At 46.6% G+C, this 25,838-nt stretch overlaps 1 protein-coding gene across 1 annotated transcript; it reads left to right on the plus strand.

The window, feature by feature from the left end:
• The first annotated feature begins 606 nt into the window (after positions 1-606).
• Positions 607-22,940, plus strand: LOC129385374 (uncharacterized). Its single transcript, XM_072289521.1, has 6 exons — positions 607-705; positions 10,788-11,328; positions 13,238-13,609; positions 18,317-18,696; positions 21,055-21,381; positions 22,713-22,940. Exons 1-6 carry the CDS (start codon positions 607-609, stop codon positions 22,938-22,940), a joined length of 1,947 nt encoding a protein of 648 aa, XP_072145622.1.
• The last annotated feature ends 2,898 nt before the right edge of the window (positions 22,941-25,838 follow it).

Below are 25,838 nucleotides of genomic sequence, written 5' to 3' on the forward strand. Positions count from 1 at the left end.
CTAGTTTTCGCGAAATTAATTGATTTATTTGAGCAGTCTTCTGTCTCAGCTTCATTAATATAGCTTTCAATAGGTTGTTTCAGTTAGCTTACCTGCTCCCTCCAGTACTATTACTGTTTTCTGTTATTTCCTTTTGTATTTTTACGTTTTATCCGCTCAGAATAATTCGTTATCGTGCGCTACCTCTCGCCGCGTGGTTCTTTGTATATCCCCCTTAGTGGGTAAATGCCATGACTGAGGATCATCAATATAATTATTGAGGGCTGTGACTTGTAATACCACGCATGCGTGCCGGATAGTTACACCTTTTTAAATTGCCACATCAAAGCATTCGTCTCTGGGTCAGTGACACAGGTTGCCCTGCTCGAAAAACTTTATCATTTCCAATTATTTAGTAGGTGAATTTGAGATCTCTCATAGACTTGCGCGGCACGTGATCGCTTCGTGAGGCCGAAGAAGAAGTGACAGCATTCGCCCATGCAGACCAGTATTCTACAACTTTAAGGTGAAGGTCTATCTCGGCGTTACTTCCTGCAAAATCGTTGTGCCCCGTCGTCATAGGTTGTCAAGCCCGGGTTTTCCTACTCAGGACATCGAAGCGCCAAGATGTTGAGGGCTAATCAGCCTGCCGTCAGCTCTGATGGCCAGCAAGCGGTGACCAGTGGGGAACCTGGAACAAACCGCGATCTTCAGCAGGAAGTGAACGTGAGTCATTCTCATTAGTTCTTCCACTATGCGCAATAATTTGTCTCGAGATGTTTAAAAGAGCATTTCAGCGCAGGGTTTAGCTCACCCAAGGCTAGAAAAGAAAAAAAAAACAATTGCCAGTCACTTAAGTGTCCTTACGCGATTTGAATGCAAACGCATAATGACTTCTCTAATTATTCGGTTACATAGATGAAGCGTGACATCATACATTGTTGCATGTCCTTCACAACTCTACCTTAATACACGTTGCTCTAATTTGTACTAACCTTAACTCACTTTAATCCATCTTATTCCACTGTGATCAACCTTCATAAATTTTGTACCGACCATAATACACCTGTATCCACCCTAATTCAAATTGTTCTAATTTGTAAGAAAATTAATCCACCCTAATTCACTTTGCTCTAATTTGTACCAACCTTAATCCACTTGAATCCACCGTAATCCAATTTAATTCCTCTTAATTCTCTTTACTCCACCTGAGGTCGCCTTACTCTAACGTCAAACTTTAATTCTGCGTTGCTACTGACGTCATGCAAGACGCTGATGACGTAATTGATGATGGAACATTTTCATGGAACATCCCGTATAACGCTGTCGCATTTATTAGGTCGTTCGGAAGCGCGGGAATGTCACCAGCTGTGCCGTTCTCTATTCCCAATAGCACAGGCGCATTTAACGGTGGGTGATAGAAATTTATTGATTTATGATTAAATTATGGGGTTTTCGTGGCAAAACCACTTTCTGATTAGAGGCACGCCGTAGTGGAAGTCTCCGGAAGTCGAAATGCGGCCGCCGTGGCCGGGATTCGATCCCGCGGCCTCGTGTTCAGCAGCCCAACACCATAGCCACTGAGCAACCACGGCGGGTATTGATTTATGATTCTGTGCATAATAAAAGATAATAAAAGCGCTTACCTAATGGCACAGGCTCGGTGCTCCAAGTGGGCGTCAAACCGTTTCATTGAAGAGCGGCAAGTAACTGAGTCCCATATGCCCATTGCCGTTTGTCCGCCAGCTCATGTCGGCGTCAAATATCTTATTTGAAGATTGGCACTTAGATACACAGGGGCACATAGCCGGTGTCCTAAGCTGATCCGACTGTTGGTTTCCAACCTTGTTCTCTCAGCGCAGCTTCTCGATGCGTCGATCACTCGATCATGGCCTACCCGGGGACCCAGGTTGGCGGGAAAACAGTTGTGCAGATATAGATAGGCAGATACAGACAGTCTGCCCAAGGAAAGTGCGTTAAGTACCCTAAGAATGCCAATCGCAGTAAAACGTTTATTGAATTGTGTGCAATGCGTAGACATGGGATAGTTTGCCGCAACGCTAGCAAGACGACCAACTTGCCATTGCTAGCGTACTTGTAATATTAACCACTGATTGCAAACAGTTCAAGTTTACGGCGCATAATTCTTTCGATTTCGGCATTTCGCAAAATGAATTAGCGATGAGAAAAGTGCAAACTCAATATACTGTAGTAATGGGCGACTTTGATGCAAAAGAGGGGGGAAAGCAGGCTGGTGAACAAGCAATAGGCAACTACGGCGTCGATTCTAGAACACTAGAGGAGAGATGCTGGCACAATTCGCAGAAAGGAATAAGCTTCGAATAGTGGACTCCTTTTTCAGGAAGTGTAGCAACAGAAAGTGGACATGGAAAAGCCCTAATGGTGAAAGAAGAAATGAAATTGACTTCATACTTTCTGCTGACCTCAGCATAGTGCAGGATGTAGAATTGATAGGTAGGGTAAAATGCCGTGATCATAGGTTAGTGAGGGCTAGGATTCATCTCAATTTAAACAGAGAAAGAGCTAAATTGGTCAAGAAGAAACAGGTCAACCTAGAGGCAGTAAGGGTAAAAGCAGATAAATTCATGTTGGTACTTGCATACAAATATGCAGCCTTAGAACAGAGAGATGATGACATAGAGCTAATGAAACCGTAACTAGGTTGACTTCAGAGGCAGCAGTTGAAGTGGGAGGCAAGGCACCAAGGCAACCAGTAGGCAAGCTCTCCAAAGTAACAAAGGACCTAATAAAGAAACGACAAAAAATGAAAGTGTCCAACTCAAGAGATACGATAGAATTCGCGGAACTGTCAAAACTGATCAACAAGGCGAAAATAAGATATTTGAAGCTATAAAGTGAGAAAGACTGAAGAAGCCGTAAAAATGAACGCAGCGTGAAATCGGTGAGAAAGAAACTTGGCCTAGGAACAACGAAGATGTATGCACTGAAAGACAAGCAGGGTAATATCATCAGCAATCTCGAAGATATAGTAAAAGCAGCGGAATAATTCTATACTGACCTGTACAGTGCCCAGAGGAGTCAGAATATCTCAATTAGAAACAGTAATGAACAGGATCCAGGAACTCCTCCTATAACTAGCGATGAGGTCAGAAGGGCCTTGCAAGACATGAAACCAGGAAGAGCGGCAAGAGAAGATGGAATAACAGTCGATTTATTAAAAGATGGAGGAGACATATTGCTTGAAAAACTGGCGGCTCTTTACACGAAGTGTCTATCGACTGCAAGTGTCCCAGAAAACTGAAAAAAATGGAAACACTATACTAATCCACGAAAAGGGAGACGTTAAAATATTGAAAAATTACTGGCCCATTAGCTTACTCCGAGTATTATATAAAATACGAAAATAAACTCCGATAGAAAAAGGGCAACACTGTACTTTAATCAACCAAGGGAGCGGGCTGGCTTCAGGAAGGGATACTCGACAATAGATCACATCCACGTCATCAATCAGGTTATCGAAAAATCCGCATAGTTCAATAAGTCTCTCTATATGGCTTTCATAGATTGCGAAAAGGCATTTGATTCAGCAGAGATACCAGCCGTTCTAGAGGCATTACGTAATCAAGGAGTACAGAGCGCTTACGAGCGCTTTGAAGGAACTAGTGGATGCCGTTTAGAAAACCGCAATATCTGTTTCTAATGCAGAGCTAATAATTTGAAAACTTAGTGATTCTATGCTCTTTTTCAAACATTCAAATTTCTGAAATTTTGTTAAACAAAATTCAGGGCCTAAATCGAAATTCCGCTTCCAACAGTCTATAATTTAACTCTATGTCTCAAACGTAACAAATTTCATTCGTATCGGTCCAGGTGTCAGCACGGAAAAGTGTTTCTGCGTTTTACGTGTACTTGAATGGGCCGCGTCGGAGTTGGGCTCCGAGCTAAAGCCTCCTCTTAAGTGGACGAGTGGCGGCGCGTATAACTGCGGCCTTTGTATATTTGCGAGGAGCAGACACTCCCGTGATATAGTAGTCGCGGGGATGCCGAATGTAATGCGTCTTTTTTCTCTCTCTTGCTATCAAAGGCGGCCAGGAGTGACATGGCAGCTAATGCAGCCATCACAGTAGCAGTGGTGAGCACGCCTATATATATGCGCCGGCAGTTTGCCCACGCAGGCAATGCACACAGCAGCAGCGTTGACGCGAGATAAGTGCTTACTTAGCTGCTCCACGTGCTGCTTCCCCCCATATCTCCATGGGAGACATGCCAAAGCCAACCAGACACGTAGGACGTGCTTCCCCAAGAAAAGAAGAAAAAAAAAGAACTGCCGGATCCCTCTAAGTACCTGTAAAAGAAAAAGCTGAAGAGACATATCGGACCTACCTTTAGCCGCCAGCTAAAAACAGAGTAGACAATGATAAATTTGTATAGTAACTGAGGACATCTCTACGGGATCCACAGAGGGATAAGCGCAGCCGCTATTGAATTAGTGCATTAGTGGTTTACCCACGCTTTAGCATTAAAAGAAGCCCTGCAGCTCCTTGCGTGGGTGTGTTTGCAGGTGGCCTAAACTTCGCCATCGGGGCTTTTCGTGTCAATGAAATGGAGTGTGGTCAAGTGGATTTGGCGCAGGCACTGAACCACTGAACCGTGGTTCACGCCCACACAGAATATATATATACATATCTAAAGTGCTCAGATGCGCTAGCGCGCGCACGCATATACGAACGTTGGATTCGACCCTGAAGCGATGAACAGAGCGTTATATATATATATATATATATATATATATATATATATATATATATATATATATATATATATATATATATATATATATATATATATATATATATATATATATATATATAATTCAACGAGAAGTGCTGTAGGTCCGGTGCATAGGTAGTTTTAGAAACGAAGGTGCACACTTACGAAAATTGCATCTTTAATGTTTTTAACGTTTCGGCCGTGGCACTTCCTTCGTCAGAATAAAATTTTTTATTTGATGAAGTTTTTAATCTGACGAAGGCCGTGCCACGCCCGAAACGCTAAAAACATCAAACACGCAATTTTCGTAAGCGTGCACCTTCGTTTCTAAAGCTATATATATATATATATATATATATATATATATATATATATATATATATATATATATGTGTGTGTGTGTGTGTGTGTGTGTGTGTGTGTGTGTGTGTGTGTGTGTGTGCGTGCGTGCGTGCGTGTGCGTGTGCGTGTGCGTGTGCGTGTGCGTGTGTGTGTGTGTGTGTGTGTGCCTCCAACAAAATCTCCCTCCTATATTCTCCCTTGTGAGCTGGGAAGCGTCATTGACGGCAGCGAACATTCATACCGTATTTTTACACCTGTAGATTCACTTTTGCTAAGATCCATTCTGGAAACTACTACTCGACATAGGGCGTTGAAAGGTTTAGCCGTATTGAGTAGCATGCTGGGATTTATGAAACTGAAGCTGCGATTGTCTTTAAGTAGCTAGTGTGTTGACACTTTGCAGACGTGGATAAACTGCCGACATTGTTTAAATTTGGTTCAGTAGATATCTTGACCTTGAAAACTCCCATTTAGTCGCTTATTATTATAGGTCTTACAAACCGCCACCAAGCAGTGGCTGACCACAGAGTAAGCAATATAGTGACAATAAAATACAATGCAGTGACAATACAAAAATACTGAGTACTTAAGAAAAATGCAATGGTGCATCTAAATGAGAGCGATTTGAGCTGCCTTTGACTGCATGCCATCAAGCGCGGACGACAGTGCTTCTTCCCGCTATTCAGAAACCTGCCGTTAGTGGACAGAAAAAAAATGTTTTTATGCTCACCGCAGAAAATATTTTCCACAAATCCTACGTAAATGCCGCCATCGTGTGCCCCGAATTGTGGGAACTGGTGACAAGAACGAAACAACCGCCATAACATTCGACCTGTTCTTATTGCGTGGTTGCCGCCTGCGTTAGCTCGCCATGGCTTTCTTTCGGCAGATGCCTCTTCATCAAACACGCAGCACAGCACGGGCAGTGCCGCGTGGTCAACGGCAACAGCTGGCGACGAAGGTCGAGATTGAATGCGCTTGCTCTAAACGGGTTTGCGGTAGTAAGGAATTCTGGTCTATCAAAGGGAGAATCAGGCCCACGCTAGGTTAGCGATTAAGATTCTCCACGAGCTCGATGAGGGGGTGCCTTTTATACTAGGCACAGGGCGTGCATGTGCATATGTTTGCGCAAGTCGTCTCGCGCTGCTGTGTGTTAGCTAAACATCAACGTTAGAGATTGGCGAGACCCTGATGTGATCTACGTAAGACAGTGTCGAGCACAATAAAACATGCACTATACGGAAGCTATTCGCGTTTCTGTATACCTCTTTATGACATGATCTGAACCGAAAAACGGAAAGGCCCCTTTAAGTAGAGTAATAAATGATTTAACCCTGGGCCTTCTTAACACTATACCGCAAGCTACTTTTTGCTTTAGTGGCCTGGAAAGGAATTGAGAATGTTGCGAGGCTGTATGTTGTAGGCGCTGAGAACTTCACGTGTGGCAGTGAACAGAAAATTGCTCACTCCGCAATAGGAGTCGAGTTCTATCATAACAAGTAAGAAGCGACTTACCCAGTTGTTTGTGAGAATGTCGCGGAACTGCATTGATAAGTTGTGTTTGCGATTAATACGGAGGCGGTAACTTGGTTGACTGAAAGACGAGCTAGCATCGATGAACGATATAAATTAAATTAAATGCAATTCTGAATCTTCAGTTCTGAATCTTCTTGAACTGAATCTTCAGTTCAGAATTGCATTTAATTTAATTTATATCGTTCATCGATGCTAGCTCGTCTTTCAGTCAACCAAGTTACCGCCTCCGTATTACTCGCAAGCACAACTTATCAATGCAGTTCCGCGACATTCTCACAAACAACTGGGTAAGTCGCTTCTTACTTGTTTTGATAGAACTCGACTCCTATTGCGGAGCGAGCAATTTTCTGTTCACTGCCACACGTGAAGTTCTCAGCGTAGTGGCAGACAGAACGTCAATAATGGCGAAGGATTACCGACGCAGTGTGGTAGCCCGTATCACGGGAATTGATTTTTTTACGTCCCTCTCTATTGATAATTACAATTATAGAAACTGTCATAGAAATGATCTCAGAACAAATACATTCACCGGATCATCTGACGAGGGACGGCATACGGAATACTGGTAACATGTGAACGTTTCCTTCGACTAGCGTGTGCGATAACGATGTATCGCAGGATTTGGCGCCATGACGTACATGCAATTACAGATGTCATTTTCTCTGCAGGTACAGCGGACCAACAGGTCGCCAAGCCCAGAGGCCCCACCCGAACACTATGGGCTACGATGGTACTCTAGGAACAGAGGAAGCGCCACTAGCTGCGACAGTCATGTGAACCCGAAACGTTACGATGTCGAGCGGCCGGCCACACTCTGCAGTCCCCGAAGAACGCCTCAAACACACGAGGCATCTCGAACTGCAGCAGGCGCATCTGAAACCTACGTGGCGAACAAGAGCGGCGCTCTCCACATGGGACGCCTGCGAACTGTTAGCACTTTGATGACGGACAGACGTTTTCAAATGTCGGCAAGTGCTCCGACGAGTCCGCTAAGCGAAAGCTGCGGCGAACACAGCGATTTCGCTAAAACAGTGGTAACGCTGTCAGAAGACCTAAAGGCGAGCACACTAAGGCCACAGGTACAACAATGGCCAAGTGAATCAAGGAAACGGGAATCGCACTCGGGTGCTAAAGGTACCACGTATGTAGACGTGGTCACTGCCAATAGCCCAGATCGTAGGTCACTTTCTCAGGGCCTCGAAATTTCTACGCAAGTTCGCAAGAGTTTTTCTGCGGTGAGCCACGGAAGACCGGTATCCCGGAAAGCGCGAATTTTAGTCAAAGACCACTCAAAGTCATCGTGGACAACGCGCACAGCGGTGCCAAAGAAAAGGCACGAAGAGCCACGGCTTTCAAGCTCAGGTCCCGTCCAGTTACCATCGACGACTAAGGGCGCAGGTTTGGCAAAAGCATACGCAACGCCTGATATGGAGGTCCCTGCTGCAGAGGTGAGGTGGTCCGATACATTTGTAACAACACCAAATTACGTTACTGTGCCGCAGAGCAGTGGAATATGACTACTAAGCTATGTACGGTAACAGTAATTTTTGGATTGGAAGGCGTCATCCGGGGAACAACTTGTCTCAGGAAAATGAGAATTCGTTTTGATTGAATTGGTTTGAAGACTAATATTTATTTTCTTACAATTGTTTGCGTCATGCAGATGTGTGGGATAAGAAGTGAAATAGGTGCCCATAAAATTCAGGAATCCCCCCCTTTCAAGGTCACATATTAGAATGGCTTAGCAAAAAACGACTCGATAAGTAGGGTATTAGAGACCAACATGGTGCTCGGCAGTAGCCATGTATCCCCTGAAACTTGCTTTCATGACACATGGGCCCTATATACCATAAAACTATTCCAATATGTTTTTATTCCGAACTCCTGACGTCAAAATTTACGTAACCACCGATGCAAGCACCGGGTGGTGAATAGCATCGTTGATTGAACAGGCAAAGCAAACGATCTCTTCCTTTGTAAGAGGTCACGTTTGTGTGATTTCAAAGAAAACTTCTTTGTCTTACTTGACAGGCTTTTCTCATCTAATATAATAGGCGAGGAGCACGCAGAACTCGAGAGGGCTTCGCTTGGGCCAGGCTAGCGCAGTGAAAGTAGAATAACGTAATGAGGAGGGTGGTGCCAACGCTAGCGATTGGACCGCTTCTTCTTGCTTAGACGCGGGTGTCTGGTAGAAACTCGCGGCAGCGCTCAAGAAAAAGGTAAAAATTCAGCTGAAACGTATCCTCAGCGAACCAAATTTGATTAAGCGATGTGGTGTACCTGCTGAAAGGTCTGGAAAACGCTATAATGCCACCCAATAATGTTTAGCATACGCAAATAAATCCATTCTCCGCGGCAGCTTCCAGTATTCAGTGCCAGAGCAGTCGGCGAGCTGTCATCTTCTGTTAATTTCGGAACGGGGCAGCCTGCGGCTGGTCAGAAATAGAACAGCCGTATTGCTCGGAACAACAACAACAACAACAACAATAATAACAATAATACTAATAATGATAATAATATTAACAATAATAATAATAATAATAATAATAATAATTTATTTCGCCTGAAGATGTACAGATCATTCTGGCGCGTGTATGCATCTGTAATGCGTACACGTCACTTCGATGTGTTGAGTTTTTGCGGTTTTTTGACGTCGCACGACAGAAAGGCAAAGCGGGCGCAGCCCTAAAATTTTTGACCAATTGCGGAGGGCTGATGGTGAAAAAGGCGTCGAATCAGACATGTTTAACTTTCTTTTGCTCGATCACACCATGCATTGACAATTTGTACACGTTATCTCATACGTGGAGATTTCGTGGTTTTCCTGACGTCGCATGACAGCCAAGCGAAGTGGGGGTGTGGCCCCAACAAATTTTGACCAATCGGGAAGGGCTGGCTGTAGAAATGGAATAGAAAAGTCTGGAATAGCTTTACGCTATAGCGCCCTAATTCACACACCACGAGTGTGCATGCTGTGACGTGGAGGCAGGCACAGAACAGCAAGATATCTATCGTATTTACTCGCGTCTGGTCTACACCATTTGGTCTTGCACAAGGCAGGCCTCTCGCTACTCAATGAAGCCTTGAATGGCGCTGAGAGTGCGATGCCCAATAACGCAGGCGTTGGTGACTGTGAACACATTTGCTGCCTCCGCCCAATATTTAGCATCTGAGCGTTCCCACAAAAATGTCCGAATAATGAGGCCGTCCTCAAAAACGGACGACAATAATCAAATCGGTTCTGTTTCTATAGCGCAAGTGCAGCGGAACATTCTAGTACATTTCTCTGGAAACTCGAAATTCTTGAAATATTCTGGTGGCCAATACCTCGGATGTCCTTCGCATTAATTCATCGAGATGTGCGTTGCGGTTCGTCATGAAGTGAAATATAAGGCGGATGCGTTAGCTCTCGCGGTGCTGCGCAAAACCACTTGTGATTTTATAGAGGCTGTATGTCCACCGTCAGCTTACGCCATTCTGTACAATAAGCGCGCACGCTACCTTGGGATGCACTCGCGGTAGTTTCCGGCTGGTCGCCCAACTCCACCTCACGTGCGTGGCCATCACTCACTACGTGCCCGTGCACGAATGCCGAGGGGGTCCACTGGTACAAACACTTGTAAGGGCAAAATTGCAGCAGTGGTTAGGCCTAAGCAGCATCGCTTCGTCGGAGTCGGGGTCCGAAGTTGCGGTTCCTTGGTGTGGAGCGCGGCAAAGGGTGATAATTACATCAGCAGCAGCACAGCTATAGTGCCATCTAGTAGCTCCTTGCTGAAAGTGACAATCACGCTGATGTACGCGTAACGCTTAGTGAAAAGTTTTTTACGCCATATTTTCACAGTCCAAAGTTCGGATGCGCGCCTTGTACGAGTAATTATGGTATGAATTTTCAGGCCTTCTATTCTGTTGCTCTATTAACAGATGATCTAAGGTGGTAAGCTGATCTATGAAGATTACATTTTTATTCGCGTAAGAATAACAGTAAGATTTCTTCCTAAACTGAAGTAAGTGTGTGGTTCTTGCCAGATGGTTTGTGTTCAGAGCAAGCTACAGCTAGTAATATATGTAAAAAGCACCTTCTTGCTGCTCGTTATGAGGCAGCAAATCTAAGTGTGAGCTGGAAGCAAATATGGATGGGATCTTTCCAAAAACCTACGATTATTTGGGCATTCTTGCAGGGTCCACGGAAGGTTTGCGAGCAGCGACTACAGCAGCTAGTCGCTGCACGTCATAACATGAACCCATTCACGCCCTCAGCAGATAGGTGCGAAACTCAGGTGATGACAGTGCTCGTCTCGAGACTCGGCAACAGGAGCACGTCGTCAGCGGCAGCACCGGGCACGGAAGCTGCGCGTCTTTTCGCAAAGCCGAGTTTTGCCTTTTTGCCGATTGGGGCGGCAGCTCGGACTACTGCCGCGGGCAGGCCAACTGGAGACTTCGCCAACGCCAATATGGGTGCCGCTGGTGGTTCTACCCCGGCGGGACTGGCGTCACAGGGTCCAGCTGTGATGCCACAGGCAGCTGTCGCCAGGCCATCTGCAGACCAAGCCAAGGCCAACGTGGTCGCAGCTACTCGTGCTGCCTCGTTGGGCGCGTCGTCCGTGACTCCAGTTGTGACAGTTAAACGACCTTCCGTGCTGCCTCCACCAGCGCCAGCTCCGCAGCCGGGGACATCGCCGAAGATACAGCCACCAACTGGTCCACTGCCACAATCGCAAGGTAAGTTTCCTCCAAATTGCGTGGATGTCAAAATCGCTTCAGGCATGGTGGTACTACATCGCACAGGGGAGTACATTTGTTAACACAGCGCTTGCGTGTAAGCTCCGTAAGTGCATTGAATGATTTAAAGGCAAACAGCGGCACAGAGAATGGAGTTTGTGTATCCGAGTCCAAAAGCAATGTGTGGGAAAGAGTACAACCAACTCTAACCGGTAAAGAGTGGCGTTCATGACATTGCATTGTTGGTAACACAGCAGTGTTGGTAACATCATCGCTTGGAACGCTTTTCGCTAGGTGGTGCCCCCCGGACCCACAGGACGTTTCGCCAAAACAATGAGCTCGTATAGTAGACATGTTTGGGGCTATTGATCTAAATGCCGTCATATCTTACATACGGCTGTACATGCTTTAGGTCGCTTCTGGCTCTCCCTGGATCACGTGATATTTTCTGTACCTCACAACGCCGCTTTGGAACACAGATATATTAGGCTTTCGTCTTAATATGTGTGAACACAATGCTTGTGCCAGTAGCGGGGGCCTCAACGCTGCCCTGGTTTCGGCAGCGTCGATTCTGTGGAGAGATAGGGTGCGTCCACTTAGCTTCGTTGTATTGGCAGCCAACCGTACTGCGCTTCTTTGGAGGCCTTCCACGGGTTAGCAGCATGAACATAGTACCATCAGTACCAAATGCTTAGCGCCTATGTTAGTGCACGCGAAGCGCCAGTTATGCGTTCTCTGCCGACGCCCGAATTGTGGAGCAGTGGTGGTCACTTGGGGACGTAAATGTGATGCCGGAAGCGCGGCGGAAGTGTCTCTTTGATTGCTATCGTAAAAAAAAAATTGTTCGGTATTGTTTAAAAACGAACGGCTTTGCCTCTATCGCCCATTTTCGTGGTTGGTGGTCGGTGTTCGGAGGTTGATGGTTGGTGGGTGGACACAAAGGCGATGCAAGGACACCGCGTCGCGAATCAACAGAGTTGTGGGGCGGCTTCGTCGTGGAACGCCGACTAGCTTTTTGAGACGAAAGTGCTGTTGCGGGTGAGCTTTGTGGCGTGTGAAGCAGCGCTTGGGATGTAATTCTCTCCTCTTCTTACACCAACCTCTCTCTTTCTCTCTATGTGTGTGTGTCGCGACTGCAGCAGAAGGCTGCGGTGGCGGTAGAGGCCGTTGCCCTCCCCTCCGGCACTCAGATCGCTGGAGACAACACATACATGACGATTTGGCTTATAAGTTAAGCCACTTAAGCTACAGCTACAGAAGTACTCGTTAACGAATCTGGGCGTATAATTACAAAAGTCTACAATGTTCGAATTGTTCGTGAGAGCAAATTGGAGCCAAACCTCGTGCTAGACAAACTGTTAGCGAATGCTTCCGCTCAAAGGAAAACCGCACTTGCAAATGAGGAGTTTTGCGAATTCGGCCCCCTGTTTTCTACGGAACTACACAATGAAAGAAAGAAAAGCGCCACGTAAATATCCCCACTCTAATAAATATACGCTGTAAAGCGCATCATTACTTTAATACAGGCAACGTAACGACAGAACGACAGAAAGCTGAGCTAGTTGGTAAGGATTCATTAGGCAAAGGAAGGAAGAGATTAAGTGCCTTAACAGTTATCTCTCACGTAGACCGGCACGTGTACCCGACTGACGCGTGGTGATACCATTCCTGAGCTTGCGCAGATGAGTTTTATGTCTTCTTTCTTTTTTCGCCTCCGTGCTCCCTTCAATTGATAGTCGGCGTTCGTGTTGTCAACTTCTCTACTCTTGTGTCCTGTCTGCACGCCTCACGTCTTTTTTGCATAAATCAGGTAATTCTTTCGTGAAGCGTGTCGCAATTCGCTTAAATTCACAAGCATGGTCGATAGTTTCTGCAGAATTGATTTTTTTGAGTGTGTCTTCTTTGCCAGCGCCAGCTACTCCAGGCGCTGCTGCCCGAGGCTTTGGCGCTACCACGGCCGCAGGTCAAGCTGCTTCTGCTGCTGGTCCCGTTGGCAGTGGTCCTCCCGCCTCCGGCGCAGTTGCAATCGCGTCCCCGGCCAGCCCTGCTCCCGTGACCATAGGCTCGGCCTCCATGCCCGCTGCAACCTCTGCGAGTGGTGCTGCTTCTATGGTAGGCTTCAGCGCCGGGTCCCCTTTCTCCCCCATCCTGGAGTCAGAGCTGTTCGCTGACTCGGAGTCTGGGGAGGAGCCGGAGTACGAGCTCTCGGATACCACCATCCTGGATGTCAATCCGTGCCTGCTCCTGCCTTTATCGGGATGCAACTTCCTTCTGATAGTCGGTGGGCAATCTTTTTTTTTTCTTGTCTCTGCCTGGTGCGCGTCAATACAGAGGTATAGCTCACTCTCTCCTTTTCTCACGATTTGGTGTCCCCGTTGCCAAAGATGGTCGCCCTAAATGAATTGACGATTAGCCTTCACTGCACTCGGAAAACATGAAAATGATGATGATGGGAACACTGTCTTTGAAACGTAGTGATGAACGTGCCAGCAGGGTAGTTCCTTTTGCCTTTACACGTGTTTCCGCAATCGGCCTTTTCAATGTCACTGACGTTCCGGTACGCTTCTACGTTTGTACTACCATGCCACTGATGTGCCCGTACTTTTCTCAGCTCTCGACAGCAGGATATGCGCTGCAAGACGAAGCTGGGGAGCTCCAATGGAGTTGCGCCATCTGTTCCATGCTTCTAGAAGCATACTTTCTCATCTTTTGGGTTTCCTCGGTCTGGGTTCTTGTTGCCCGCTGACGAACGCGGCCCTTCGTGGGCGTTGTCGCGTCACGCAGAGAAGGCATGTTCAGATGGGAGAGCTGGCTTCCCCGACTTCGTGCACCGCTACCACGGCCATTCTCCGTTCAAATATTCGCTGGCTAGTGCAAGGCCCGTACTCTTGGGTGTTCCTGCCAGCGGTCGTACCTTTAGAGACAGCTTTTTCTTTTACCATGACGCGGCGGTGCTATCGCGGTAGCGTGAGAATTAGGACCCTACTAAGAGTTATTGTGACATTATCCGTGTTATTCCTTTCCCTTTAGTATAACCAAGAATAAACTGTAGTGTTAATTTTACAATACTACAGAAAAAGAAGAACACACTAGGGGTGCGTCACTTCAAAAAAAGAAAAAAACCGAAATTAGAGGGATTAAATGGACTTATCTACTATGCTAAATTGTTCTAGGTATACGGTTCCTTTCGGTGCATGTTTTCTCTTCCCTAGCTATGGATGGCTGGCTTGGCTTGGCTTCACTTAGCCGGACTGGGCTCTGCTCACCAGCTAATAATGTTCGACCCGTCGATAGATGGATCAACGCATTGGTTGGTTCATTGAGTGGAAGAGTATAACAGAGCTCTAGATTCTCTGCAAACTTCCTACCTTCTGCACATTACAGGGTAGACGCAAATGCAAACAGTACTTGGCGACTTAAGCCTGTGTCACATGCAAGCGAGAATGCTCGCGATTCCTGCCGCCGCGCCGCAGAAACCTGTTTCGAGCGGTGGCATTAGCGGCGGGAGCGGCGAGATTCGGGCAAGTTGGAATTTCATCGCGGCGGCAGCGCGGCAGTACCGCTTCCGAACCAATGACGGGTGCCTCGCCACGTGACCAGTGGAGGACTGGTGCGGGAAAGCCTGCGCATAGGAAGATGTTTATTTACTTGCTACACGTGGTACGGGCAGCATGCCAAGATAGCTTTTCGACGAATTGCTAATCAGCGAGGTTTAGAAACGCCCACGGCTGCGGAATGTGAAAGACAACTTTGGCAATAGGGGAGACCTTTTGGGAAAAAGTCAGGGACGCCTTGCTAAAACACTATGACACCGGTAAGTAAAAACGCCACTTGTGTTGAACTGCGAGATTGTTAGTGTAAATTTTTTTTAACGCTGCAGACTCTTGAACGGTATGACGATGCTTGTGTTAAAAGTAATTTTTCCCGCCTCTCTAGCAAAACGCTGAAGCTTGTCGCAAACTCGATCTTTGTTGTCGCGCAGGCTTCGTGCGCTTGCCGTGATTCATACAGAAGAGCTCTTCGTGGCGTTCCTGCGAGAGCGCGTTCGTACGTATTTACTGTCCCGGTTTCCGCACACATCACACGCTACTTGGATTTATTCTTTATTGCGTGCGGTTGTTCTGCGCAATCGAGTTGTACAAGTATTGTTCTAATTATGCAGCCGTGAGAAAAGGAAAGCTGGGATTCCTTTAGTTAATTGAGCGGAAGCTTTAGATTGGGTGCTCTTACCTAAATACATGTAAAAGATACCTGTAAGCATCATCATGAGGCGCACATCAATCCATCTCCGTCGACACGCTAGCGGCCATTACGGCACAGTGCCGAGTCGCTCGCGAGTTTTTGCGCCGCGTATGCGTATTGCGCATATGCGTATATATTTACAAAAAAACAAGAGAAAAGATAACAAGTAAGCATGATTTAAATGCTTAAACGCAGAATATGTGTCTTTAAAATAAAAAGTTCAACATCAGGGACAAAACAATGCTTGTGTTGGTAGTCGCAAACTACCAAAACTGGCTGAAAGTCCCGTCTTTTTTTGCGAAGAAAATTGATATTCGCAGCGGCGGAAAACTCGCGGCGGCAATGCATGTGAAACGAAACCTCGCGAAAAGCTTCGCAACGCCGTACCGCTGTTTGCTCCATTCGCTCAATCGCTTGCATGTGAAACGGGCTTTAACTGATAGGCCAGGTCGGTGGTGCAACGAGGGGGCGCAGAGCTCAATCAGGCAAACACATAGCTGTTATTGTAGTAACGAAGTGTGTTCTTCTTGACTCCTGATGTAAATTTTTCACAATGACGTAACCCTGTACACGTTTCCTTTATTAACATTCATTTTGACAGGAACACGTATGTGACACTAAAGCGTGTCTAAGGCACTATGGTTAGACAAAGCGTCACAAGATATCGTTTCCAGCGTTGTTGCCGCCATACACCTCTCCGGTTACCCAGGAAACCACAAACGGTAAAGAATTTGCGGATTACTTACTACTTTTTATTGTCCCAAAGAAACTCCTTAATTCTTGAAACATGGAAGCAATATAAATAGATTTTGAATTGCCTTGTCTTTCTAAAACTGTACATGAGCGTTTAATGTACACAGAGGTGTTTAGTATACTGTAGATGTCGAAATGAAGCCACAACAGCCGCAAATGCTCCGAAATTATTCGGTGCTACGAATTAGCGCCATGAATATTGAGAGGCAGCTAGTTTTCGTGATGTAGCAAAGTGGCTTGGTTTGGAGTACATTTCTCCTGCCATATGATTATAGTTTCAACATGGTTTACACAGCAATAATACAGCTGGCAACGTCTGGTGACGCTGCGTTGAATACATTTGGGCAAATGCGTTGCAGCGTCCAGAACAGTTTTTTTTTCTTCCGGACATGTAATGTTTATAAAGAAATGGAATAACATATGTCATGCTTTACTAATTCCATTCTGCCGCAATACTAATGTACGGCGCTTCCGTTTCCTTGAGAATTTGGGTGAACACGCATTCGACAAACTATCCACATTGCACTTGAAGTGGTAGAATTCCACTCCATAACGATTCATAAACGGCAGCACCAAGGAGACCCTGCAAACTTGAATACTGAAAAGTTGCTGACCGCCAGCAGTTTACATTCAAACGCGCATTATACCTAATTTGTACAAAAGCGTAGTCATAATTATATGATGCCTGTACAGGAAATAATTCCCGGTGCATATGCAGTCAGTTTAAGATATCAAAAGCAGACGAGCATTGAACGAAAACATTGAACAAAACCAATCAAAATGGTTTTATTGGCTCTTTCAATACGTATTTGCATCCGCCAAAAACGCGGCACATGAAACATTGTAGATGAACGTGCCACTAAAGACAGCTCTTAAGAAACGTGTCCTCAGGAACCCAGGAGCCGTATTCTGACCGGTTCGCTTTGGAACCGATTCACATTCACGAACACCATTGGCCGGCGATTGACTTGTCATTCTTGGTGGGTGTGACCAAAAATTTTGTTGTCGTCACACGTGTTGTCAATCATATGCAAAGCGAGTGCGTCGTTTGCAATGAACGGAACCGCGCCGAAGCGGTTCGCTCGAGGGTCGGATGAGCTCGCGAGCGTGGTGGCGCAAGGTTGCTAAGGCAACGGTGGTCACCAGCTATAGTCTTGCGCTGGCCGACGACACGGCGAGAAGAGAGAGAGCGGGAAAAAGGCGAATGCCTTGGTTGCGTTGCTGGCAAGCGCCAGCGAAAGACAACGACACGACACATTCGACATAGGAGAGAAAGAGTTTTGCAGGCACTTTAGGTTCTCCGAAGAAGAACCTAAAGACGAGGAGCTAGAAGAATCTCTTGGACCACAAACATTTAGGGGCCTTCACACTGTGACGAAAGTGATGTACGCGCTGCGTTTTTTCTTTCTTTTTGCAATTGGGAGTTTTCAGCAGTGCGTCGGGAATGAAGGTGAAAGTGGGGTGTCACAAATGTCAGTCATTCGCATCATTACAGCCGTTGCCAAGGTCATTGCTGCTGTAGGTAATGAAAAACGATGGGTCAGATTCCTCTCCACAGCAATAGAGAAAGCGGCAGTCAGGGAAGGCGTTCTTGACCGCGGCATAGATTCCAGGATTTGTGGGATGTGTGTACGGAACTCTTATAGCGACCGTCCGCCCTAAGAAGTTCAGCAGCGGTGAAAGAGAATCCTATTGGAACCGCAAAGAGTATTACGCCTGTCCGACAGAACGCCGCTCGTTGATTGGTCTCCCTCACGCAGCCACGTTGCACTTGTTCTCCGAGTGACGTAACAGCCAAACCGAACCGATGCTTAAGCGAACGGCTACCGAATGCGGCCCCTAAAGTGTTACTTCATGAGTAATGCGGAATATTTCTGGGGAATAAATATTGTGTAGAAATCACCATTCATCCTACGGCGCTCTCGTGATCTGGCCTCTGATACATTCTCGATATGTATTGCAACCTTAGCTTTTCTTTTTCTTTTCTTTCTAGCGTCGGTGATTTTCTTCCTCGGCGCCCTGTACGCGTACTTCGACCAGGAGTCAACACCTGCTTCGAGTTCAACCAACACGTGGCTCGTTTATCTGTTCCTACACCTGGAGACAGTGTTCATGGTGGTCTCGCTCATTGTCTTCCTCGTCGCCTCCGTCGGCTTCCTGGGAGCGCTGCGCGAAAACGTCGTGCTGCTTGACATGTACACCACGTTGCACGGCTCGTTCATCACCGCGGAACTTGTCTTCACTTTCATAGTCTTCTTCCTGCCGGTCATCGGTCGCGAATTTGTGCTCTCCCACATCACGACAGAGCTGATTGTCCACTACCGAGACAACCCGGATTATCAAAGCGTACGGTCCTCCGCCTCGTCCCCTAACAAATAACAAAGAAAAAGATTTTTTAAAATGTGGTATTGAAACTTGCGCGATTGGAGTTGGTGAGAAAACGCAGACGAGATGAACGAAAGGAGGGTGCATGGTGTAAGTGCGACCTAGCAGCTGTTGTGTTGCAAATGTGTTCCCCAAAGCAACGCTGTGAACAGGCAATATACCGAATGAAGCATATTAAGATAAAGTGGTCTAGCGAAAGCTGAAAGCGCCCATGTCATGCGCCTGGCAGTCTAACTGACCACTGCACAAAATATATCGCAAGCCAAAACTAAAAACAAGTATACACGAGTTTTGTCGTCAGCGTCTTGTAGCCGCCGCGAGTGTCGTGAGTGCCTACAAATAACACTTTAAAGGGTGGCTTCGCACAAACACGAAATAAATTACTGCTACCGATCCGCCAATCAAACATCAAGGTGCATCTGTGTCAGGATTATGATGGCATGGGAAATGAAATATATGGACTACAACACTCCATTTTCCTGACTGTACGTTCCCAACCATAGTTTAACACCTAGCCCTGTAATTAATAGCTCCCTGTAGGCAAGTTTTCTGTGAAAAGCAGCGAGACTTGAACAAAAACGGATAAAAAAAACATTGAAAGAGCGCTGATTCCCAGCGGTCGCTTTATTGAAAACGCGTGAAGTTATATAGATACGAGATAAAATCCACACAAAAAATGGCAAAAAAAAAGAAAAATCATCTCTCGGGTGAGTCCCGTTGCCCTGCCGCACTTTTTTGTGAATCACTATGACCGGCTTACGAGCGAACGAATCCATTAAAAGGCAATGTTTAAGAGCCGAAGTGAAATTCCCAGCAGAATTTCTGATTTTACTCCGTTGTCCATTCTTCGGCGAATGTTAGCTTTCTGTTAACTTAAGCCAGCATGTCCAGTGACAACGCTGCCAAGCTCCTATTAAGCATTGTACAGTATTGTACAGTAAGTATTGTACAGTAAGTATTGTACAGTGCTTGATACTGTTTTCGTTTGGCAATTCAAGCTTTGACCTGCAAGAGCTCTTCCCTTCAAGTTCATTGCTATATTTTAGTGATATCAAAGGTGCGTACTGACGATACACGACTTGCATACAGAAGGAAAGCGTTGCAAATTCAGATCGTCGAGTTCCTGGTCCAGTGTAGATATATTTAACGAGAACAATACTGGTCAGCGTAAAATTTATTTAAAATGAACTAGTGAACACTAGCGCTTTCTAGGATTTCTAGCGTTTACTTTGCAGAATTTTATATGTGCTACCGAATAGGCATGTATAACTGATTGCCACCTTTCTTTAACACCGGAGGCCGCGTTTTCAAAAGAGGCCGACGTTTCAGAATACCTTGCAGTGTGAGAAAAATTCAGCAGCCACAACTCCAGTTGAGCGCTGCAGAATTCGAAGCATTGTTGTTTGGTTAACAGAAGAGCATTGGGAAGGGCCATGACAATTCTATGAAACGAAAGGTGCCCCGCAGTAGCCAAGATGAAATGTTTCTATGACATTGCACTGTTAAAGATGCTGATTATGTGCAATTTTACAATTTTGCATCGTCAGAGTATGTGCAATTATAAATACGTAGATCTCTTGGCATAGGTACTGTATATACCGCTTCACAGACTGTGGATTCGATCGCGTGTTGAGCGACGATCTCACTTGTTGTTTGACGGCTGGAGGCGCGGCTTAGTGCAGAGCAAGTCCAATGTGTCTCACTGCTGACGCCAATGGACACTCGTGGAAGCACCCAGGGGCGCTATGGCGAGGAACAGAGAGCGAATGTACCAAGCGACAATTGAGTGCGATGGGGGCGACATGCCAAAACGGCCATATGCCATGCATTGGGAGCATATTATAGATCTCCTGGGGGTCAAAATTAATCAGGAGTCCCTCACTACAGCGTGCTTCATAATGAAATCGTAATTTTGGCATGTAATGCCCCAGAATTCAATTAAATTTATTAATTTATTTGCATAATGTTTCGTCGACAATCTACCGGGTCTGAAGGTCACATTATTCGTATACTGTGGGCGTTGAATAACAGCTTTGTGCTTCAAGTCAATTCTTCGAATAACAGCTGTACGCTCCAAATGAATTCCTTCGTCAATGCTTGATTCAGTTTGTTCGCCTTCGAACGTTCGGGATGGGCCCACGTAAATGGCCAGATGCCGCGAGGAAAACAATATGCAGTTTCAAGTCACACGTTAGAATCTATGCGAAGGTTTATCGCTCCGCGCCGCTCTTTAGAGTTCCGAATGCGCAAAAAGCGCGTTTATCCTTAACCTGAATAACTAGAGCCGATCTTACAGAAACCTCATTTAAAGCCCTCTCCGCTAAGGTAAATTATGAACCATCGCAGGAGATTGACTACGTCCAGTCATCTCTGCACTGTTGCGGTATGACAGAAAACGCGTACCGTGACTGGAACGCCAACGAGTACTTCAACTGCAGCCCGACCAACCCCAGCGCCGAGCGTTGCTCGGTGCCGCCCTCGTGCTGCCGACAAATCGAGCCGCCAGGCGGCGTAGTCGTCGTCGACGACAGCGACCCAATAACCCCACTGATTGCTTCAGGAGCAGCCGCAGAAGAAGAGCACGAGAATGAGGAGAACGTCGAGGGAGACGTCTACGTGCCCACCCTGTGCGGTCGAGGTGTCATGAGCCTTAAGGAGAAGGACGCCTGGAAGGTACGCGCTGGTCACCGCGTCCACATCGTCGATCGAGCCTCTGCGACACTTCCTGCGTGTAGAAAAGCGCGGTGGCTTAGCAGCTATGGCGGCGCGCTACTGAGATCGAGGTGCGGGTTCGATTCCCGACCACAGCAGCGGCATTTCGATGGGGGCAACGTGAGAAAAGCGCCCCTGCATACGGTGCATGTTGAAGTACCCCCCCCTCTTACGAGGTGCCTCATAAACATATTAGTGTTCTGTCACGTGAAACTCGTAAATTCCAGTGCCTTCTTTTTTTAACCATCTTTCGTGTTTATTAGCTAATGCGTATAGGTGACGAACTGGCGTTTGAATCAGGGCATTTATCAGCCTACAGAGTAGCCTTCATCACCAAATTACCCTGTGGGTGGTTCCGGTTCTGACTGCCTCGTCGTCTACCCTTTTCTTTCCCCCACGTTGACGACCTTATTAGAGTTATTTAGCCTGCAGCGAAACCTAATGCAAAGGGGAATAAAATCGAAGGACTGCGCAGTGAGTGACGGAATGGAAAATCGAAAGGTGTAAAGTCGGAAACATTAAAACGCGATATGAGCTATACGGAGAAAAATGGTGTAGCTCATGTCCTATATTTCCATCTGACAGCAATATTTGTAGTTGGACACATTACCGAATTCACCGAGTGGAGGACAGACCATCCATCATAATTAACATAGTGGATGTCTAAGTAAGGGAAACGCAATCGAGAGAGGCAGACGAATATGTGTTGTGATGAAATGAGGTACCCTGGTAATCTCCTTGCGGCATAGGTTGGAGTCAGCTTATGGGTGACGTGGTTCGTGTTGCTGGCGAAGGCCTTCTTCTCGTTGAGGACAGACCTAGCTGACGACCACGATGCGAATGATCATGAAAAAGTGACGCACACGTGTGGTTTTCACATTCTACCCCGCATAGTACACTGTGTGCCATGTCTCCTCGTAGAGTGATGCTGAAGGATACCTGCCGAGTGCACTGCAACATGTCCAGAGTTGCACACCACCCGCATGCCTCGTAGCATTTAACCAGTACAGCTGGCCAATACGTTTGATAACAGTAAACTAGTGGGGTAGTTGCTGCGACAGGTTAAAAAGAGAGATGCGCTGAAGCAGTACAAAAAGACAGCGGAGAACATGTAGAGGAAAGAAGTTCAAGGTCTGGGGCTGTCTCCGTAATACTTCGGGGCTCCAATATACCGAAAACTAATGAGAGAACGCAGCAGCACCTATCACAAAACGTACAGTGAAGCTTTTGCTTGAGTTTGACAGCTGTTCGGCAATTTTTCAAGGAACATATTTTTTTCCCCTGTGGCACAGCGCATATACACGCGAGGTTGCGGAGCGGCCATGTTTCACTACGTGGAGTCCCGGATCGTGGAGATCATCTTGTACACGGTGCTGGTCATCATTGTCCACCTCATCCTCATCTCACTCGCGGTCACCGTGCGCAAGGAGATTACCGCACTCGGGAAGGTGTACGACAAGTACTACAAGGTGCCCAACAGCTACTGCAATAGAGTATTCAGCGTGACCGATGTGGCGTGAACACCAACTTAGTAGGCTCGATAGCTAAACTCAACCAGCCGGAAGTATCACGGCTCTGATCCCCCTCCCCCCCCCCCCCCCCCCCCCCCATCTTGGGATCTATGCATACAATCTACTTGGTCGATGTTCCGTCAACACGCCGAATGATTTTCTTTTCACCCAAGGAGTCAAATTTCCAGTGTCTTACCAACAAGAATAATTTTACTCGAATATTTGCTTTGAAATCTATTCACACGTACGGAGCCGCACATCACAGTCAGCAATGAACAACGCGGTACTGCGGAATTTCGGTGTAGGCCAACAGTCCACGGAAATGATAGTGGTGAGGAAAGACCTAAAATCACATCAGTCATGCCAGCTTGCCTTTTGCAAGCAGGCTTCCTGGTCCTTTTGAGTGGCCGCTGCCAATACACCAACTGTGGTCCTCCGAAAGATTTATACGTGCCTCCGTAACGCACCAGGCTCCCGTGTCGCGACCAAGAAGAAACATTTGTTTCCAGGCCTAAAGCAATGGTACCAGCGTCTACTTTAGTAGCAGAACAGAAATTTTGACGAGCAGGTGCAAAATAATTTCTTTGCAGAATTCAGCGCGTACAATAATGGAGAGCACAGACGCAAGAAACACACCCGCCGTAGTTGCTTAGTAGCTATTGCGCTGGGCCGCTCAGCACGAGGCCGTGTGATGGAATCCCGTAGACGGCGGCCGCATTTGGATGGGGGTGAACTGCGAAAACAGCCTTGATTGTCCTCATATTTAGAACCCCAGGTGGCCCAGATTTCTCCTGAGCATGCCACTATACGGCACGCCTCAGAATGACATCATGGTTCTGGCTCGTAAAACCATCACTATTTAATTTAACTCAAACGCAAGAAACATGCAGCCTGAAGCCCTGACTTGGTAAATGCTTCAATTTGAAAGTAGGGAAAATTGCAACAAAATAGAAAGGCATAACCTGCCTCGCTCTGCTCGGCGAATAAAGCACGATAACCGTCCGGCATGGCCACCGGTGATATTTTTTTTGTGCCAGCGGTGAGTGCTGGGAACATAAAGCTGACGCACTGTGGACAGGATGAAATTTAGGGGAGGCCATTTGTAATGTGTTGTGACTGCATTTGCCATCCCCTCCCGTCCCCCGACTTCGCCCCGCCCCCTGCGAAGAGCGAGCACTCACCGGTAGTGGTGCGAAAACCGCCGGCTACAGTGCAGGCCTATAATTGCGTTTCAATCGCGGCAGCACTGTATACAAAACCAAAAAAATGCATTTCAGCATGCGGTGAACTGAGGTTATAAACATAAGTCAGTAAAACGAAGTCAGGTATTCACCAATTCGAATTCCGTGTCGAAGTCTGCAAGGCATAAGTGGCCAACGCAGCTCTAGGAACGTTGTGTAAAGCCAAACTCTTCTGTTGCTTGAAGTGCAAGGTCATTTTTGTGAATGAGAAGAAAAGACAATGTGGCATGACCCTGTACCTTGAAAATCGCAATCATTAGAATACTTTGCCATGCAGGAGCAATTCCATCTCTGCAGTAAATACATGCATTTCATAAGACATGGCCTATCTCTTTGATGATCGCACAAATTAATGCACAAAATATCATTATTTTCAATCTAAATGTGCAAAAAATATCGAGAATGAGCATAATCAACCCAGAGAAAAAAATATTTCGCCGACATGTTTTCGGCAATAGGAGGGGGGGGGAGGGGGGGAGAGGCAAACACCAAGCAGAAATCAAACTGGGCCTCACCTCAAGCCACATATCGCTTCGTATACCATATTTACAGATACGTCTTGTCATATGTTAACAATAGGTGTACATCGTATCTACTCGAATGTAATGCGGCCACGACTGTAGCGCGATGGCCAACTTTTCAGAGCACGCAGTAAAAAAAAAAGAAAACAAAAAACAAATACGCGAATGTAACTGGAGCTCAACGGAAAGAGCAAGGGTACTTTTATTCGAGGAATCAATTCACAAATGGGTTTTCTTCACTTATCCTCGTCGTCTGAGAGGGATATGGAGCTTTCCTTGGGAGGTATTATCGGAGGATCATTTTCGGGCATTGCTTCACTTTCGCGAAATTTCTATTGACTCAAAACCGAAAGCGTCCCTAACAAGGGTTTCTGGAGCTGTGCCAAGCGCGTTATCAGTGCCAAGAGTGTTGTTGGCCGTGTAATTCAAGGGGTTCGGTGTCGAAAAGGGCCAAATGTCGCGAAAGCGAAATTATATTTCTGAAAGTGATCATCCGAGAATCATGTCATTTGTGCTGTCGAGCTCGTTTGAGATGAAGGGCTCTTTACAAGTCCGCACAGACATTCATTCGGGGACAGCACCTGGCCACTACGAGGCCGTACGAACCGGCCCCGCATTAACAAAGCGCCTCCCTTTGGTGATGAGTGACAGAACCGCATATAGTCCCCTGGTTTTTGACATCATGTATCTGCTTGCTGAGGCGTCTCATTCCGGACATACCATCGTGCTGCAGTGGATTCCTGGCCATTGTGGAATAGCTGGAAACGAACAGGCTGACGCAGAAGCAAAACAGGCGCACACTGACGGAACTATTATAAAAATTCATTTTTCCCGGTATGACATTAACGCCTTGCTCCATACCTCTCTTAAAACTTCTACGGCGCAACATTGGGACAAACCCGAACATCGACAAGAGCGCCTCCATAGACTTGACGCTGGATTACAATTCCGGCATCCACTTCGGTTGCGGAGAAGCCGGGAAACGCTCATTCATCGATTACGGCTGGGTGTGGCATGCACCAATCGATACCTTCACAAGATTGGACAAACACGGGACCCTGAATGTAGCGTCTGTCACACTCTCGAGACAATAGCTCACGTACTTTGCGTGTGCCCTCAATATGCGGCCGAACGAAGAAAACTCA

The sequence above is a fragment of the Dermacentor andersoni genome, chromosome 7 (genome assembly GCF_023375885.2).
Source record: "Dermacentor andersoni chromosome 7, qqDerAnde1_hic_scaffold, whole genome shotgun sequence".
Lineage (NCBI taxonomy): Eukaryota > Metazoa > Arthropoda > Arachnida > Ixodida > Ixodidae > Dermacentor > Dermacentor andersoni.

Excerpts from the sequence above, each read along its gene's own strand:
- LOC129385374 (XM_072289521.1), top strand. The coding sequence starts at position 607 with ATGTTGAGGGCTAATCAGCCTGCCGTCAGCTCTGATGGCCAGCAAGCG. Across the intron at positions 11,329-13,237 it reads TCCACTGCCACAATCGCAAG|CGCCAGCTACTCCAGGCGCT; the intron begins GTAAGTTTCCTC and ends CTTCTTTGCCAG. Across the intron at positions 13,610-18,316 it reads CAACTTCCTTCTGATAGTCG|CGTCGGTGATTTTCTTCCTC; the intron begins GTGGGCAATCTT and ends TTTTCTTTCTAG.